The sequence below is a fragment of the Miscanthus floridulus genome, chromosome 2 (assembly GCF_019320115.1).
Source record: "Miscanthus floridulus cultivar M001 chromosome 2, ASM1932011v1, whole genome shotgun sequence".
Classification (NCBI taxonomy): domain Eukaryota; kingdom Viridiplantae; phylum Streptophyta; class Magnoliopsida; order Poales; family Poaceae; genus Miscanthus; species Miscanthus floridulus.
Window position 1 is genome coordinate 13,879,993 of NC_089581.1, and position 17,322 is coordinate 13,897,314.

Sequence of the window (17,322 nt, forward strand, 5' to 3'; positions counted from 1 at the left end):
TTTCGCTATACCGTGTTCAGTAAGAGCAAGTATAATAGCAGGCTGTAAGCCGACTAAATGCTGAGGTGGAGGAGAGAGGGGAGGAGAGAGAGGAGAAGCGGACTGTAAGCTTACAGTCGGCTTGGGCACAAGAACTAAAAAAGTCTGTGAGAGAAATAAGTGGGCCATGTATTAACTGTAAAGAGCCAACTACTATATGAGTGGGCTGAGAGAAGGCTGCAAAGAATCTTACAGCTAGCAAGCCGGCTGTATTATTAGTCTTGCTCTAAGGCGTGAGCTGGGCTGAGCTAGAACAAAACTGTGCATCTATTAATTCATTCTAAAAATCATACAGAGTTTCATTCATTAGTTCAAAGCCTTTCTATAGTTTTCATTCCTTTTTTTTTTACAACAATAGTTTTCATTCCTTGATCCATACAGAGTTGAAAACCAAATCAAATATTATCTAGAGTTTTTTTAGCAATAAATATAAGTTTTATCTAGATGTAATTTATATCTTATCTATCTTCTTAAAATCATTGGCACATCATTATAAATATCTTAAATGCGGATTATAAACTAGCAGAGAATGAAATAAAAGAAAGCCTTTTGGCGCGTAAGCTTCTTATTATCGGGCCGTCCAAAGACGTCATGTGTGGGCTCTATGGCCCACCACGAAGCCATCGGTGTTCCACTGTTCCGTTCCATCTTCTTTTGACCCACCGTGTGGCCTCCGGTTTTCCAAGTCCCCACCACAAGCCAGCGGAATCTTTCCGATTCGGCAATCGAGCAAATCGATCTCCGTGCAATTCCACCTCCCGAACCGAATCCCTCCACCGACCCAAACCCTAGCGCGCACCCACGTCCCTTACCCTTTCCCGGCTTTCTGGCCGGTGTCGGTGATGCGGGCGCTGCTCGCGGACGGCGGGATGGCGCTGGCGGTGGCGCCGGCGGCCAACGAGTCGTCGGGCGGCGCTGCGGTGTCGCTGGGGCCGTTATGGTGGGCGTCGGAGTGCCACGGGGTGTTGTACAGCCTGGCGGTGATGCTGCCATCGCTGGCCTTCGTGGGGTTCCAGGCGTGGCAGGCGCGGCGGAGCTTCCGTACGCTCAGCTACGGCCGCTCTCACGTCGTCGTAGTCGCGTACTACGCGCTCCTCTGGGCCGTCGCCGTACTCAACCTCCTCTGGTGCTTCCTGCAGGTTCCGATTGGTTCCCTCTGTTGCTTATCGTTAAGTCCCGTATTGCCTGGTTATGAAACTCTCCGTGCTTTGATTGGGTTGTTGATTTGGTCATTCGATGTTTATTAGGGAAATGCTTTCCATGAGAAAGAGTACTATGCTGTGCGTGTAGTTTAAGTTATGACTAGTGAAAGGCAGGAGGAATTCCTTCTTGAAAAGTAGGGGCAAGTGGAGCTAAGGAGAGATGAACTTGTTGGTAAAAATGAGCTGTGAGAAATCTATACCAGATCATGAAACTTTTGAATTGTATTTTCAGGTTTGAATGATAATCAGTAATGTTTGTATGTTTTGCTAGTGTTCGATTGCTGAGTAGAATAAGTAGGTAAAAGACTGGAAATTAAGTGAACTTTTGGTGAACATGAGTTGTTTGTACCTGTCTTCCTGAGTAGTCTTCTGATGTTTCAACTTGATAATGGAATAGCTGAAGACCACACCGTGATTGAATCCTATGGGTAGTATGGGTAGGCTAGGAGCTGGTCACTGGTCAGGGAATCTCAATGTTGAGCCAGTAGCAAGCTTTGGTGGGTGTCAAAAAGAAAAGAGCAAGTTCCTGGTGGTCATGTGATAGCTGGTAATGATGAACAGGTAGCAAGGTCTGCTGGGTTAAGGAAAAATAAAATCCGTGGTAGCTGGGTGTTGATGTCAAATAGTACTTCACATTGGTCTGGTTGTTAGGCTTTAGATTTCAGGTGCACATCTTGGTATTGTTACTAAATAAGTGGATTATTAATCCATTTTTAGATTTGATATGGTCCTACTGTACAGAACTACATAATGAAAATGAGATGAACAATCCTGCCTTATGAATCCAAAATTTCATTTTTATTGTTTTTGTTTACATTGTGTATTACCTGTACCTCTTATGTAAGTGTGGAACATATATTTTTTTTCCTCAAATGGCAGGCATGGCAATGTATGCCTGACAGGGCATTCTCTTGGAATGTACTGTCACTGTTTACAAAATCAGGAATGTTATTCTTGGAAGTCAGTCTTGTAGCCTTTCTACTTCAAGGAAATGATGCCAGTGGTTTTGAATCTTTGGCACGAACCTTTGTTATCTCTGGAGCTGTAGTTGCTGCTGATGTATTACTCAAGGTATTATCTACTCCAAAATTCAGGCATAGTGAACAATAACTAGCTTTTCTTATAAGTGATGGGTGTTAGGTTTCTTTACTTAGTTCTTGCAGTTTTTGGGATCCAACTAGAAATTTCTGCGATGATGTGTCATATTTGCTTTCTTAGCAACAATCAAAGTTAATTGACTGGTGTATCTGATCCATAATGTTAATTTATTAGAGAACATAATATGTTTCTTGTTTACACTGTTCCATAATAGTGGATTGGCTATTGCAAGTTGGTACTGAACTTCTATTGGTAGTAGATCTTGCCCGCTCATCTCATGTCACTGCAGAAGTTTTTTTGGCTGCTCAATGAAAGACAAGGCCGGAAGGCCCCATCACTTAACCTAACCTGACACGCCTTTCCTCGTTTCAATGTGTTAAATCATGTTGCAAGTGGAAAGCGCATTAATACTCTAGTTCACTTGTAGCCTTTTACTATCTTACCTATGAAACTGACTTTGTCCTTATTCAGACTATATATGTTTTTGGCTTTGGTGTTCCTTTGTTCATCGATGCTGATCAAGGAACTGGTGGGAAATGGGGCCTGTGGATTCTCCACAAACTTGTGCTTACTGGAGTCTATGGCCTGATTGTTTTCATGCATCATTCAAGATGGAGAGACAGGCTGCCTGGTAATCGGTTACTGTCTTTGTGTGTTTCAAAATTCTTTTGTTTGGTGTTTCATGACCATAATCTCGTGGTTGCTTTCTGCAGCAAAACCAGCATACTACAACTATGTATGTGCGATGTTGCTATTGAATGGCTTATCACTGTTTGGATGTTTCCTTGTTGCAAGTGGAGCTGGATTTGGTTTATGGTACATACAGAACACTATTTTCAAATTTTATGGTAACTTATTCACCTTCAAGAGCAATATTTGATGATGACCCCTTTTGCTGTAGGTTATATAATCTCACAACCGTATGCTATCATTCTCTTTACCTTCCCCTCCTGTATGTGACTTTCTTAGCAGACTTCTTCCAGGTACCTTCTTGCCTATGATGTGTTACTTTGCTTCTGTGTAGTGCTTCTTCCTTGGTTCCTTAGCCTTGTGTACTGGTATAATTGTCTGTGACTTGTAATGAAATTTGTCTTTGCTGATTTATTTTGTATGTGTAGGAGGAAGACATGCTCCTAGAGAACGTCTACTATTCTGAAATGAAGGATGCTGGGTTCTTTGATGCTGACTGGGATTGATCTGTGGTTGCTGCACTGTATGACCACTCCCATGTGAACTACGCTGTATTTTTGTTATCTGTGTACTGAACTTAGAACAGAAAATGTATGTAGCTAACCGTGGTAATGAATGGAAATATGTAAATCTTACTGCTGCATACTTCAGATTTCAAGTGATTTCACCGTTGAGATCGCCACCCCAACGATGGGTGATAAATTCACGTCTATTATGATACAAAACTAGCCCCGTATGGATTATAAGACGAGCGTATAAGACTGGTGGACCGTGAAACTGCGTTTTTGCAGGCTCGTTTAGAAATGCGACGTGCGTGTGCTTGTGCATATGCACATTTCTATGTTCCGTGGCTTTTGTTTTTACCAGAAGACAGAAGTTAGGAAGAACCCGTTTAGAATCACTCTTATCTGCCCCGTTCGTTTAGGCTGGTTTGGTTTATAAGTCATGGCTGGAAGTATTGTTGGCTGGTTTGGTGTGAGAAAAAAATACTATTCATTGACCGATAAACTATAGTTTATAAGCCAAATAGAGCAAACTGGCTGATCATTCTCAGCCTGCAATACTGCATTGCTTTCTCAGAGCCATGTCCTGCGTCTGCGTTTTGTTCTACTGCTGCTCCACTACCTACAGGAAGGATAGGGAGTGCTGCGTTGGGCGTTGTGAGTTCTGACCGCGACAGCGCCTCAACGGTTTTAGAAATAGCAAAAGCCCAGATGCGCAATGCAGCAGCACACGTGAGTGCTGCGATTCTTTGTGCTGACTGGCATTACGGAGGCACGTTTCGCTGAAAAAGTATTGTTCGCTGATTTGTTATAAGAAAAAAACAATATATCATGACTGATAAATCAAGATGATAAGTTTAAACAAACTTAGCATCCGAGCAAAACTACTATTACCTGACCTCGGCCTAAAAAAGTATATAATTATACATATCAAGTCATTCTTAATGTTTAGTTTGACCATATTTATTTATATATAGAAAAGTATCATATATTTATATGTAGAGAAATATCAATATTTATGATACTAAATAAGTATAACTAAATTCTTCATTAATATATCTTAATAGTACATCTATTTAATATCATAAATATTATCAAAAACTTTGGTCAAATTTTAAATAGTTGAATATGAGTGGACTAGAATTATATGACTTTTACGGCAGAGGTAATACTTAATATAGCATGTTAATTTTAAACTAACCAGTTGGTTGACAAATGACAACTGCGTGCCTTTTCACAAACGCTAGCATCTGGTGGACCGGCGATACTATGGTAATAATAGTAATTTCGGTCTAGGTAATGCATTTAGATGTGCAGAGCTTAGGTTGTCTCCAACAGAAGATTCATTAGGAGACCCAAATTTAAAATGGATCTCCAAAAGAATATCTATAGCCTCCAACAGAATACATATATGGAAGACTCATTTTGAATGTCAACAGATATATAACCCGAATATGAGTATCCTCTCTCCTGAAGACCTATTTATAGAAATGATTCTCTTTTGGGTCTTGTCGTTGGAGAAGATAAAAAATAGATATTGAACCTTTTACCTATAGCGTTTGGAATGAATCCTATATCTTATGTAACAGCTGTTAGGGACGGTCTATGGAAAGGTCCATTGACCATTGGGCCCCAAGCCCACGAATCCATGCGGGCCTGGGGCTGGGGAATGGTTGGTTTGGGTTCCCCCCGCAGGCCACCACAAAACAGTGTGCCCTGTAGTGTCCGGTGTCCCTCACGTCCAGTACTGGTCGCATTTACTGCGGCCCTGGTGGGTCCCGGAGCGCAGGGGCACAGCCCTGCCATGCCACCCAGCCAGCCCCACAGGCAGGCACTGGCCTGGCCATGCGTTTTTTGACCGTTCATGAAAAGCCACACTGCCTTCTGGCGCTGGCGGCCTGGCGCTGGACCGGGCCGGCAGCGGCTGCGGGCTGCGGTCTGCGGCACCAGAGTTGGAGCGGACAGCGGAGTGGACTGCGCCTGCGGGCTACGGGACACGCCACTTCACAAAACTGGGCACTGCCCAAGCTGCTGCATTTAAACCCCCTCGTCGTCGCTTCAGTTCAAGCGAGGAAGACAGAGAGAGAGTGTGTTGTACAAGGGGCGCCGCCGGCCGCACTGTAGAGTACCTTGAGCTTGTTCACCGCCGTCGCCCGCCGCCTCACAGCCACAGCATCCATGGCCGACTCAGCTCGCCTCTTCCTGCTAGTGGCGGTGGCCGCCGCTCTCGCCGGCCGCTCAGGTGTGTTGTGTCCTTTGCAATCTTTCTGATTTTCTCAGCACGCCGTGGGTTCCCTTTGCAATCTTTTCTGAAACTCGGCTCTCGCCGCCGCTGGTATGCCCTGTGGCTGTGCCTAGAACTGCAAGACGGCGCGTGGTGCGTGTGCCGCACGGACCTGGCGGACAGCGCGCTGCAGAAGACGCTGGACTACGCGTGCGGCGGCGGCGCCGACTGCAAGCCCATCCTGCAGAACGGCGCCTGCTTCGCGCCGGACACCGTCAAGGCGCACTGCTCCTACGCCGTCAACAGCTTCTACCAGCGCAACAACCAGAACCCGCAGGCCTGCGTCTTCTCCGGCACCGCCACGCTCAGCAACAACGACCCGAGTGAGTCAACTGCATCCCCAAGACGTTTTCGGATTTTCGCTTGAGATTCCTGACGCCGCGTTTGACTCCCTGTTTCTTTCGTGTGGCTGAAGGCGGCAATGGCTGCACGTACCCTGCGACCCCAAGGTAATCCTTGCACGGCATTGCCACTTTTCGCCACTCCTCCTTTCTCGCTTTCCCGTTCGGCTGGTTCAGTTTGGTACTTTATTCCGGCTGCTTTTGGCTAATTCAACAGTGTCTGAAACAAGCTGAGACAAGCCGAGACAAACACGCCCGCGTGCCAATATGCCATGCTGTCGTGAGTTCGTAGCATCAGCATTTCTTGGCAGAGGCACTACTGAACTGACTTTACTAATCACTAATCAGAGCAAAAGCCATCTAACATTTTCCAACCCATCTTGCAATGACAACTCCCTGAACATCCTGAAGATATCACCAGTTCTGCTCGCCCCTCTTTAGAAAGGCTTAACCCCTAAGCCTGGTGCCCTGGTCCTAGTGAGTGCTATGCCAGATTTGGAGCCTTTTAGCGATGCGGTACCGTCCGATGGGCGGCCGCGTGCTGTTCTTGGGGTTGGAAAATCCTGGAATATAAGTGATTTGCGCGTGGCAGCGGGGATCCGTTTCTTTCTCTCTTTTCCCACATTTGACTGCATCGATGAACAACTGTGTGCATTCATGCCTGGAGTCTTTTTAGGGGAATCCTGTACCCTTCTGGTTCCGTCTCCGAGCTTAGATGTTTTTCTTTCAAAAAAAAAAGCATCAGCCGGCTTTTCTGTCACTTTTTGCTTGTGCGTTTGCTTGTGACTTTGCGTTTAGGGCCTCGTTGACTTTGCAAAAAAAGTGAACCCGATGAATAGTACAACTTTTGTCTTATTTAGCAAATATTGTTCAATCGTGGACCAACTAGGCTCAAAAGATTCATCTCGTGATTTTCAACTAAACTGTGTAATTAGTTATTTTTTTTACCTACATTTAATACTCCATGCAAGCGGCTAAAAATTGATGTAATGGAGAGAGAGTGAAAAAACTTAAAATTTAGATGGCATCTAAACAAGGCCTAGGTTCCCCCTTATTCCTGACTCCTTTCAAACTTGGGGAGCACTGGTATTTGTAAGAGCATCTCCAGCAATATCTAAATATCTAAAGGGAAAATTGGCTATATACCATTAAAAGATGTCAAGTTTAGCTATGTACCATTAAAAGATTTCTTCTTTGCTATATAGCACCAAAAGATCACAAAGTTATTTGTTTCTACCACTTCCGTTAACTTCGCTAACGTCCTCTTTGTCTCTCCGTTCAAGTCATCTTCTTCGAAGCATTTCTCTCTCCAAGTTATCTCCCTCTCCCTCGGACCCTGGACGTGGAGCGAGGCTGCCTCGCAGACGACCCAGCCCCACCTGCACACCACTGCCACCCACGCCGAGCACGGAGCCCCATGACCTCTGATCCCTCTCTCTCTCTCTTCCTCTCCATCTCTCTCCTGCTTTTCCCCACATGGGGCAGCACCACCATCCATGGTGGCCACTCGGCCTTGACCGACCGGCCTCGGTCTCCGCTCAAGGCCGCACGCGTCACGCAGCGCAAGCCGAGCGTGACCCGGTGCCACGTTGGCGTGCAGCTCGGCGGGCCGAGGTGGACGGTGCCGCGTGTTGCTTCCAGGACCTGCTCGCCTGCCGCGTGCTGCTGCGCTCGGACCAGGCGTTGTATGGCAACGGCTGCTCGGACCAGGCACCACGGCTGCTGCGCTCGTTCGCGTGTACGTCGCCAACATGACGGTCTTCGCGACCGACTTCACCGCCGCCATGGTGAGGATGGGAAACTTGGGCCCGCCCGCAGGGAACGCCACCGACGTCGCCGAGGTCCGGCTCAACGTACTGCGCCACTCCCCTGCCCGATTCGACTCTCCGGTGAGCACACACACCCGCGCACCCTCCTGACCTCTCAATCGTGTCCACCTGCTTAGCATTGGGCCTTTTCCCCGAGCGCCGCCGCTCGCCGCACCCGAGACAGGCCCCGCTGCCCTAGCAGCCTTCGCCGTCCGGGCTGGCAACGGCGAGTGTCGGGCATGCCTGCGGCCCTCCCCATGCACGCGTGTATGCCCCCCCCCCCCCCCCCCCAAGTTCGACGCCATCCTCGCCGGTTGTGTGCCCGTGTTCTTCGTGAAAAGGCTTAGAAGAAGATGACTCGAGAAGTGGAGATGCAACGGCAACGTTATTGAAGTTAAGGGAAGCGGTAGATGCTAATCCAATAGATGAGGTGAGGGAGCTTAAGCGCAAAAGAAAGGGCCGACGGGTGAGGGGCTTAAGCGTAAAAAAATCCCACCTCTCATCCCATCAATTGAATCAGCATTTAGTGGTCCTGATAATTTTCAAGTTTATACAGGTTGGTTGATTTGTACCTAATACGTTGCCATCTTTTAATGGTACTTTACTAAACTTGACATCTTTCAATAGTACATAGCCAATTTTCCCATATCTAAAACACGTCCCCTATATTTTTTAGGTTGTTTTCTCCCGCGACGCAGACTACCCAAATTCAATTCATTATAGGTGTGAATTACATATGGGACCCGACTGTCATCCTCTATCAGCTTCTTCTTCCTTGCACGCACGAGCAGAGCCAGCAGGGGGTGGAGGGAGGGCCGCTCGCTGGGGAGGCACCGCCGCATCAGGAGGCCGTGGCCAACTCGCGTCGGGACGCCGCTCCGCCGGGGAAGCCGCGTCGGGCCGGGGCAAGGCCGCCGGGGCTGGCCGCGCCCGCGCCGTGGAGCCATGCCCGCCGAGGCAGGGCGCCGTCGCCTGGGCAGGCCACGCCGGGACGAGGACGCGACGAGGAGAGGCGCCGGGCGGGGGAGGGGCGTCGGTAGCATGACCGCGCCAGGGACGGCCGTCGGTATCGGGAAGGACCTCGCGCCGGCCAGGAAGCGCCGCATCCGGCCCCGCGTCGGTGCTCGCGCATGCTCGAGCGTACAGAAGAAGGGGAAAAAATTGCACGGTGGAGTAAGGGGGCCAACAACAAGAATAGAGGGTGCCAATAAAAAAATGAGTGTAGTAGAAGGTCTAATGGAGCTTTTTTTTTTACCCCTATTACTCAAATTCAGAGCAGAGGGCATTGCGGGAGATGCTCTGATAAACTGGAATATTATCAGGTCATTAGATGATCTGGTCCCTATCTGTAAAAATACCTTCAATAAATTGCAATCGAGAGCATCCAATGAATAACCATCGCCACATGTGGAATATGTAGACACACCGCATTTGGAAGTGTGATCACCGAAAAGTACAGTGCATTAAAGGAACTGATGTACTGCTGGTGTAGCAAAGACAGCCGAGCAAGCATTAACGCCCGGTTCTGCCAGACGTATCTTTAGTTCTTTACTATTACTGTACTATCTGTCCTTATCATCTTGCATAGGTATTAAGTCAAAGCAATGTGACTTGTCATCGTAACTCTGAGCTGTGACTGTTCGTGTTCATCAGTGTCATGCAGCTGCTTGTCATCCTAACTCTGAGCTGACTGTTGGTGTTCATCTGTGTTATGCAGCGCGGCTACGACAAGCAACAGCGGCGTATACAGTCCTCCCACGATGGGTCCGTCAGCCCTCAACGACAACAGCGGTGCCACCGGCGTCCTTCCGACGGCCGGACTTGCCACGCGGCTGCTGGTCCTGCTAGCCTCCTGCTCGCTCGTCGCTCTCTACCTCGACGCGTGATCATGAAGACGAGACGCCCCTCCTCCGCTGCTGCTGTTGGGGTGCCTTGTTCATTGCCCTATTCTCTTCTAGCTAGTGGCAGTGGCAGGCAGAGAGAACCTTTTGATGGCACTGCCTTCCGGTGGTGGAGAAACTAGGGAGTGTGAGACTCCGAGGCCTCGTCGAATGCCATTGTGTCATTGCTGCGATTTCCATTCGCTTTCTTATGCTGCTGTCAAGGTTCTAGCCTTGTAGGAGGGATGCTGTGTTGACTTCTTGGACATGGGTGTTCATTGTTTAATCGGTTTGTTTAGGGTTGATCTTGATGTGCTGCAACAAAGTTATATGAGGGGAATAATTCGCTAGAGGACGATGAGAAGACGTAGCAAAGCACACAAACTTGTGAGCCCAGCTGGTCACTCCAGCCCAGTCTCCAGGAATGCTGTTACAAGCCGGCCCACGGACCTATTCCGGGCCTTCCGGCGTTTAACTCACTCCAGCAGCCCAGGGGCGTCGGCTTCAGAAACTGACGGCTTGGAGACACGAACACCGTCTGGAGTCCCAGTCCCAGTCCCACCCAATCCCAGATTTCTCCGACGTAGCAGTCGTGGCGGTCAAAATCTGCCGCCGTCATTTTCTTCAGAAACGCAGCTGTAGGCAGGCATGAGCGCGATTTCTGGGGGTTTTGACCACGAGCCGCATCTGGATCAGATCCTGAAATTACTATTTCCTAGCCACGAGCAACTCTTGCCAAGTGGACGATGGGTCCATCTGGATCAGATCCTGAAATTACTATTTCCTAGCCACGAGCAACTCTTGCCAAGTGGACGATGGGTCATGGTCATGGTCATGGATGCTACCCCCCCCCCCCCCCCCCCCCCCCCCCCAGAAAGCCCAAATCATCGGTCGTAAGTGGGAGCAGAGAACGGGATTTGGCATGTAATTTATCAGCAAGCTGCTGCTTTCCTGTGACTGTGAGACTGTGACCTTGCTGAACAGAACAGCGGCGTCCAGTAAAAGTCCCGTTTGCTTTCTGGTACGGAAGGACTTTAGGCCGGTCTCCGTGGGGTTTCATCTCCTTATATTTTGGAAATAGTGCAGAAGAGTTTCATCCCCATGAAACTCTCTCTACTTCTATAAAACTTTTATCTTCTCTCTCTTCATCAAGACAGTGCCATGTCAACATATTTAATGCCCATGAAACTCTATGAAATCCCCATTGAGACTGGCCTTAGAGTAGCTTACCGCGGATTATTCGTCATCTAGTACAGTACTTGTACTAAGACAGATCATCAGTAATTAAATTAGTACTAGCAGTCAGCACAGGATAAGTGGTCTGGCGTCGTCGATCCTGGACGTCTTGCATTGGACGAGTCAGCACGCAGTCGGCTCTCGCCTCTCCGATCTCCCGTGTACGTGGATACGACGTCGCGCCGGCGTCACCAGCTGTGAGCCGCTCGCTCGCCCTCGAAGTCGAAGCTAGCTGCGACGCGGCTGGCTCTGGCTGGGTGCAAGCGTGTGCACTCGAGGCGCACCGTGCGCGGGCACTGACAAGTGGGTCCGCCTACGGGCGGTGGGTGAGCTGGGTGCCTGGGTGGTTGGGAGTTGGGACCTCGTGGTACACGTACACGCTTGCGGTGTTGCGAACACCTGGCAGAGCGGTGTGCCCCGTCTCCCCTGGGCCTGGCCCTCGGCCGATCAGGCGATCAGCAACCACACCACACGTCCACAGTCCACAGCACCGTCTCATGCTTTCTCCCTGCCAACAGCTTCCACCCACGGTATGCAATCATCCCGCGAACCAGTGGCGGCGCAGGATTATGAAATTGGAGGAGGTATATAGGTACCGTTTGGATCATGGAATTCTAGGAATCCAGATAGAAAAAAAAATCTCAAAATCTTAACATATCATCCAAACATCTTGGAATTTTAGGGCCTGTTTGGAACACAGAAATAAAAAACACAGAAATAGGAAAAAACACAGGAATGGGGTGAGTGTGTAGTGGTAAAATAGAGGAAAGGAAAAACGCGGGAAATAACTAGAAGGGGTGTTTGGAACGCAGGAATCCATAACACAGAAAAACGCAAGAATCCATGACACAGCGTGAGCACAGGCACCGTAGGAAATTTTCCCTTGAGTTCGACTGGATGTTTTTTCCCTGCGTTTTGTACAGCATAGGAATCCTTTCCTTTTGAAAGGGATGTATCTTTCCTTCAATCCAAACAGCCATTTTCAAAAACTTTCCACAGGAATACAATCCTTTGAAATTCCTTCAACCCAAACAGTCCCTTAGAGGATTCTAACACCCAGACACAGAATCCAAAAACCATCGGAGATTATTTTTATCCAGAATCTAGGTTTTAGAATCCAATCCAAACGTGCTAGTCACCCAACCATGACTAGCATATAGAGGTCCATGTAGGTAAAGTTTAAACTGTAACTAGTTTTGTGTGACACTATGCTAGTGACATTTATATAGAGCTGGTGTACATGGTACATAGCTAAATGTGTGTTCACCATATATGTTTATAACAAATCCATTTGCTCAAATGTTCATCTCGAATGCTATCCCTTCATAAAAGTTCTTGGTCAACAATACAAACCAATTGGTTGGAGACATAAATAAATCAATATACAGAGGAAATTAAGCGCAAATTGATTGTTTTAAGCTCAGCCAAGAGTATGTACATGTATTATATAGACCTCTCAAATCATAATTCCTGGATCAAAAAAAAAAGGTGTACACATGTGTACACCCATGTCTATACTATAGGACCACTAAGCAAGTACATGACTTGGCACTATTTCTTAAACACATTACAATGGCTTCATGTATAAACATATATAGTCGGGCGATAAGCCGAGAAAGACGAAGACGATCATTGAAGGCGTGAGATGTCGGGCGATGGGACGAGAAAGATGAAACAAGGTCGATAGGAGAATATGAAACGACGCTAGCCCTCAAAGCTTCATTCTATATTATGCTCATGTTCTTTCGCATGTTTATATCGACTATGATAATGTTCTCCTTAGTTATTGAGTCCTTGCTCAATAGTTCAGCGCTACTTCCATTTGTTTAACTTTCTTTTCCATCTTCCAAACACGTCATGTCACTATCAAGGTTCACTATAGTGGGTTGTAATACCAAGAACTAATTGGACTAGCCGGCTCCTCAACAACTTTATCGCTCCTCAATCAAAATTCTGAGAGTACATTATGAGTGCACAAAATTTGCAGAGACAAGAAACTAGCATCAAGAAGAAGGCAATATTATCATTGCATCATTTGATAAATAATTGCATATTATCATTGCATCATTTTTTGGAGGATACACGTCCTAGATGGTTTGTGCATTTTCAAGATTGGTTGAAAGCAAAAGCTATTATAATAGAAATCTTTGCTAATAAGTCCACTCATATTTCCAACTTCATATAACAGGGCTACACAACTTATATTCTCTTGGTCATGATCAAGTGTCAATTCTAGAGTTATCTTAAGTCAACAATAAAAATTTTAGAAATAAATTATCTGTTTATGTACTAAATTTGCATAGTTGAAAACGATACGGGTAGATCTATATCAAATAGTTTCATTGGAAGGTATATCGTTGTTGTGTTTTACAATTATCTGAAATAAGAAATTAGTGGTCAAAATTATATCTTGTAGTTTCTATCAAGCAAAAGGTCACTTATCTACTGGAGAGAGTATCTTGTACTCCCTTCTTTTCAAATTGTTAGTCATCTTGGTTTCTCTAGATATATAGCTTTTGATATATGTATCTACGAAAGCTAAAACGACTTACAATTCGAATGGAACGAGTATTGTTTAACCAAAAAAGTAAAGAAAATAATAAAAACATGGGAAATAACAAAATTATGAAACAACTCATGCCTATTACTTCCTTTAAGTTAAAGAGCAAAATTCACCGCCGGTCCTGAACTTAGCTGACGGTGTCATCCAGCTCCCTAAACTTTTAAAGGCATATCTATTGGTCCTTAAACTTGGCAGCCGGTGTTATCCAGGTCCCTGAACTTTCAAGGTGATCACCACAGGTCCCTAAATGTAACATCCTCGGTGTTACACCATAAATCATTTACTAAAACATGTCATGAGCATCATGTTTATGTGTTAATACATGTGATAGAATGTGTAGATAAATTTCTTGTAACTTAAAATAACTAATAAAAATGTTAAACGAAAGTTGATCCAATAGTTCATGTATATCTAGGGTTGAAAACCAATTTTTATTAAGCAAAAATACTATAGAACATGTGTGTGATACTTAAATAAAGTTTGAAGTACAAACTTTGTAGATGACAGTGAAATACTTGCTGTCGAAAAATGATATTACTAGCTAATATTTCTACTAGCCTAGAAATTATAAATTGAATTCAAGTTCAGCTCAAAAACTTAGAAAATTTGCAAGTTTGTCAACATCTAGACATTGCTATGTTTAGCAAATTATTTGGACAAATTAGGTTAAAGGGTGGTGTAGTGTTGTAGCTCGATTTGGTAGTCTCATATGACATCTTGAGTATGGTGCAGATGGTTAAGGTCCTCAAGCAATCGTTTAGTTTTTATAGGCGCTTTAAAATTCGTGCACAACACGGTTTCGAGCTGGTTGGCCGTGTGGGCGCGGTCACCATGTTCGGGCATTTGGCGTCGCCATGTTGACTGTCACACGCGCACACGTGCAGTCGTGCGTGGGTGGCCACGGCTGCTCTGGCCTGGCCGCCGCTGGCACCTGGCGTGCGGTGCTGCCACCGGCCCCGCCGCGCTACCGCACTGCCGACTCGCCCCACGCCGCACCACAGCTGCTGCCGGTGCCGTCCCCTCACTGTTATGTTCGTGTCTCACTCTACATCTCTACGCCGCTGTCGGCCCAGTGCGTTGCCGCCTCTACCGCGCGCACGTGGTCGGGCTCACTGTCGCCTTATCACTGATGGCACTGCGGCACGCGGGCCACGCCGGTCGCCAATGCACGCGCTAGTCTGCTAGTGCCTACACCTAGGCCTTCATGATCACGTCGACTGCATCCCTCCAAGGTGAGGACGAGACGAGCCGAGCCCACCTACCGCACCCTGTCTCTCTCTCTCTCTTTCTCCCTTCTCCACCGTCGTCGAGCCGCGCCATCAAATTACCTAGCGAGCGATCACCTCCATCCAATTCATCACATCCATGGCATCACCATCATGTCCTCTCACTGTTCGACCCCACCCAGCCTTGATGCGCGCACAGCCAAGCTCCAATTTTGGAGTTTATCTCGCCACTATGCCGATAAGGCCGCGTCCGGTCATGGATGTGGGCAGCCCTCCTACCGTCCCTCCTGAGTCAATTCACCTACACCACTAGCTTCACCTTGCCTCCCTCTCCACCTTGTGCATGTCAACGAAACCACTACCACCTCCCCGTCGTCACTGACGCGACCGTGTCGCCACGGTGCGCCGCCACACGGCTCAGCCACATGTGGCCAGCCCTCCTCCATCATCCTCCACCCCAACTATCACCTTGGCTAGGTCCACAGTAGTCTACTGATGCTCCCTCACTAGCCAGTTAGTTTCTTAGGTGTTCTAGATCACCGGGGCAACTGCGCCGCCATCGCGGATGGTCACGCGTCGCTGCAGCTCACTCCAGCATGTCCCGCCACCCCTCGCCGCCGCTTAGCGTAGCCGCTCGGGTCAGAGATGGTGATCGACCCATTAGGTGGTCTGTCATAGGTCCAAGGTGGTCGGCGTAGGCGCTCAGTGTCGTCGCTCACCGCTGAAAGGTCCTAATATGGCTAGAGGGGGATGAATAGCCTATTTAAAAATCTACAAACCAACTAGAGCAATTTGATTAGTATAAAGAGAGCCATGGCTTCATCATCAATATCACTAAGATCATCATCATCACTTGATTCTTTTTTGGACTTGACCTTGTTCTTGGATGATGAGCTAGCCTTGAATGCTACACTCTTATTCTTCTTGTCTTCATCTTCCTTCTTGTCATCCTTGTCAACCCCCTCCCTTTCCACACAGTATGTCTCTTGTGTCATAACATCACCTAGTACTTGGTTAGGGGTAATCTCCTTCAATCCCCCTCTTATGATAAGCAATCTCAACATCTCAAATCTTGGAGGTAGGCACATCAAGAACTGATGAGAGACATCATCATCCTTGATCTTCTCTCCTAATGCCTTCAAGTCATTGACAATTACTTGCAACCGATGGAACATTTCCAGAATGCTCTCATCATCCTTCATCTTGAAACTTGTCAACTTATCCTTGATGATGTACAACTTGGCACTCTTTACCGTCAGTGTGCCCTCATATGTTTTCTCCAATCTTCTCCACACCTCATTTGCTCTTTCACAATCCTTGATTTACTCAAACACCTTAGAATCAATGGCATTATATATGGTGTTGAGAGCCATTGTATTGCATTGCTTGTTGGTCTTGTCTTGGTTGGTGAGATTGTTGGGATCAATGATAGCATAGTTATTTTCGGTTACATCCCATACTTGATCATTGATTGAACCAAGATACATCCTCGTCTTCCTCTTTCAATAATCATAGCATGTGCCATCAAAGAACGGTGGTTTGCCCCCCACATGGTTGAACACAACTTGAGCCATAATTTGACGCCGAGGTTGTTAAGCCTTCAATCAAACGGTGACCAAGACTCTGATACCACTTGAAAGGTCCTAATATGGCTAGAGAGGGGTTGAATAGCCTATTTAAAAATCTACAAACCAAGTAGAGCAATTTGATTAATATAACAAATAGAGAAATGCAAACTTGCTCTAGCTCTATAAGGGTTGCAAGCCACTTATCCAACAATTCTAGTTGCTATGATCACTAAACACATAATTTGCTATGTCACTACTCACTAAGAGCTCTCACACTTGCTACACTAAAGAGCTCCACTAGATGAACTTAATCTACAAAGCAAGCTCTCAATTCTAGCTATATTAAAGAGCTTGTTATTGCTAGTTTGCAGGAATATAAATGAGTAAGTGAGGTGATTATAACGCCATGTAGAGGAGTGAACCAATCATAAGATGAATACTTAATCAATCACCGGGAGAATACCAAAGGGCAAGAGACAACCAATTTTCTCCTGAGGTTCACGTGCTTGCCAACATGCTACGTCCCCATTGTGTCGACCAACACTTGGTGGTTTGGCAGCTAAGAGGTGTTGCACGAATCTCGTCTACATAATTGGACACCATAAGAACCTACCCACAAGTGAGGTAACTCAATGACACGAGCAATCCACTAGGGTTACCTTTCAGCGCTCTGCTAGGGAAGGTATAAATCCCCTTACAATCACTGGAGATGGCCACGAACAATCACCAACTCATACTAATCCTCCTCCGCTGCTCCAAGCCGTCTAGATGGTGGCAACCACCAAGAGAAACAAGTGAATCCCATAGCGAAACATGAATACCAAGTGCCTCTAGATGCAATCACTCAAGCAATGCACTTGGATTCTCTCCCAATCTCACAAAGA

The 17,322-nt window shown here is 46.8% G+C and overlaps 2 protein-coding genes across 3 annotated transcripts; both read left to right on the plus strand.

The window, feature by feature from the left end:
• Positions 1–711: 711 nt before the first annotated feature.
• LOC136537985 (protein CANDIDATE G-PROTEIN COUPLED RECEPTOR 2-like) lies at positions 712–3,672 on the plus strand. Its single transcript, XM_066529959.1, has 6 exons — positions 712–1,178; positions 2,121–2,312; positions 2,811–2,970; positions 3,053–3,155; positions 3,241–3,322; positions 3,458–3,672. The coding sequence occupies exons 1-6, from the start codon at positions 882–884 to the stop codon at positions 3,533–3,535; spliced, it is 912 nt and encodes a 303-aa protein (XP_066386056.1). The 5' UTR covers positions 712–881; the 3' UTR covers positions 3,536–3,672.
• A 1,878-nt stretch (positions 3,673–5,550) lies between these two features.
• Positions 5,551–9,249, plus strand: LOC136537986 (PLASMODESMATA CALLOSE-BINDING PROTEIN 5-like). Of its 2 annotated transcripts, none has more exons than XM_066529960.1 (4): positions 5,551–5,774; positions 5,891–6,139; positions 6,232–6,265; positions 8,689–9,249. In XM_066529960.1, exons 1-4 carry the CDS (start codon positions 5,711–5,713, stop codon positions 9,008–9,010), a joined length of 669 nt encoding a protein of 222 aa, XP_066386057.1. In that variant the 5' UTR covers positions 5,551–5,710; the 3' UTR covers positions 9,011–9,249. The 2 variants fall into 2 exon arrangements, with proteins under 2 accessions (XP_066386057.1, XP_066386058.1); XM_066529961.1 differs by having other exon boundaries at positions 5,900–6,139; positions 8,689–9,238.
• The last annotated feature ends 8,073 nt before the right edge of the window (positions 9,250–17,322 follow it).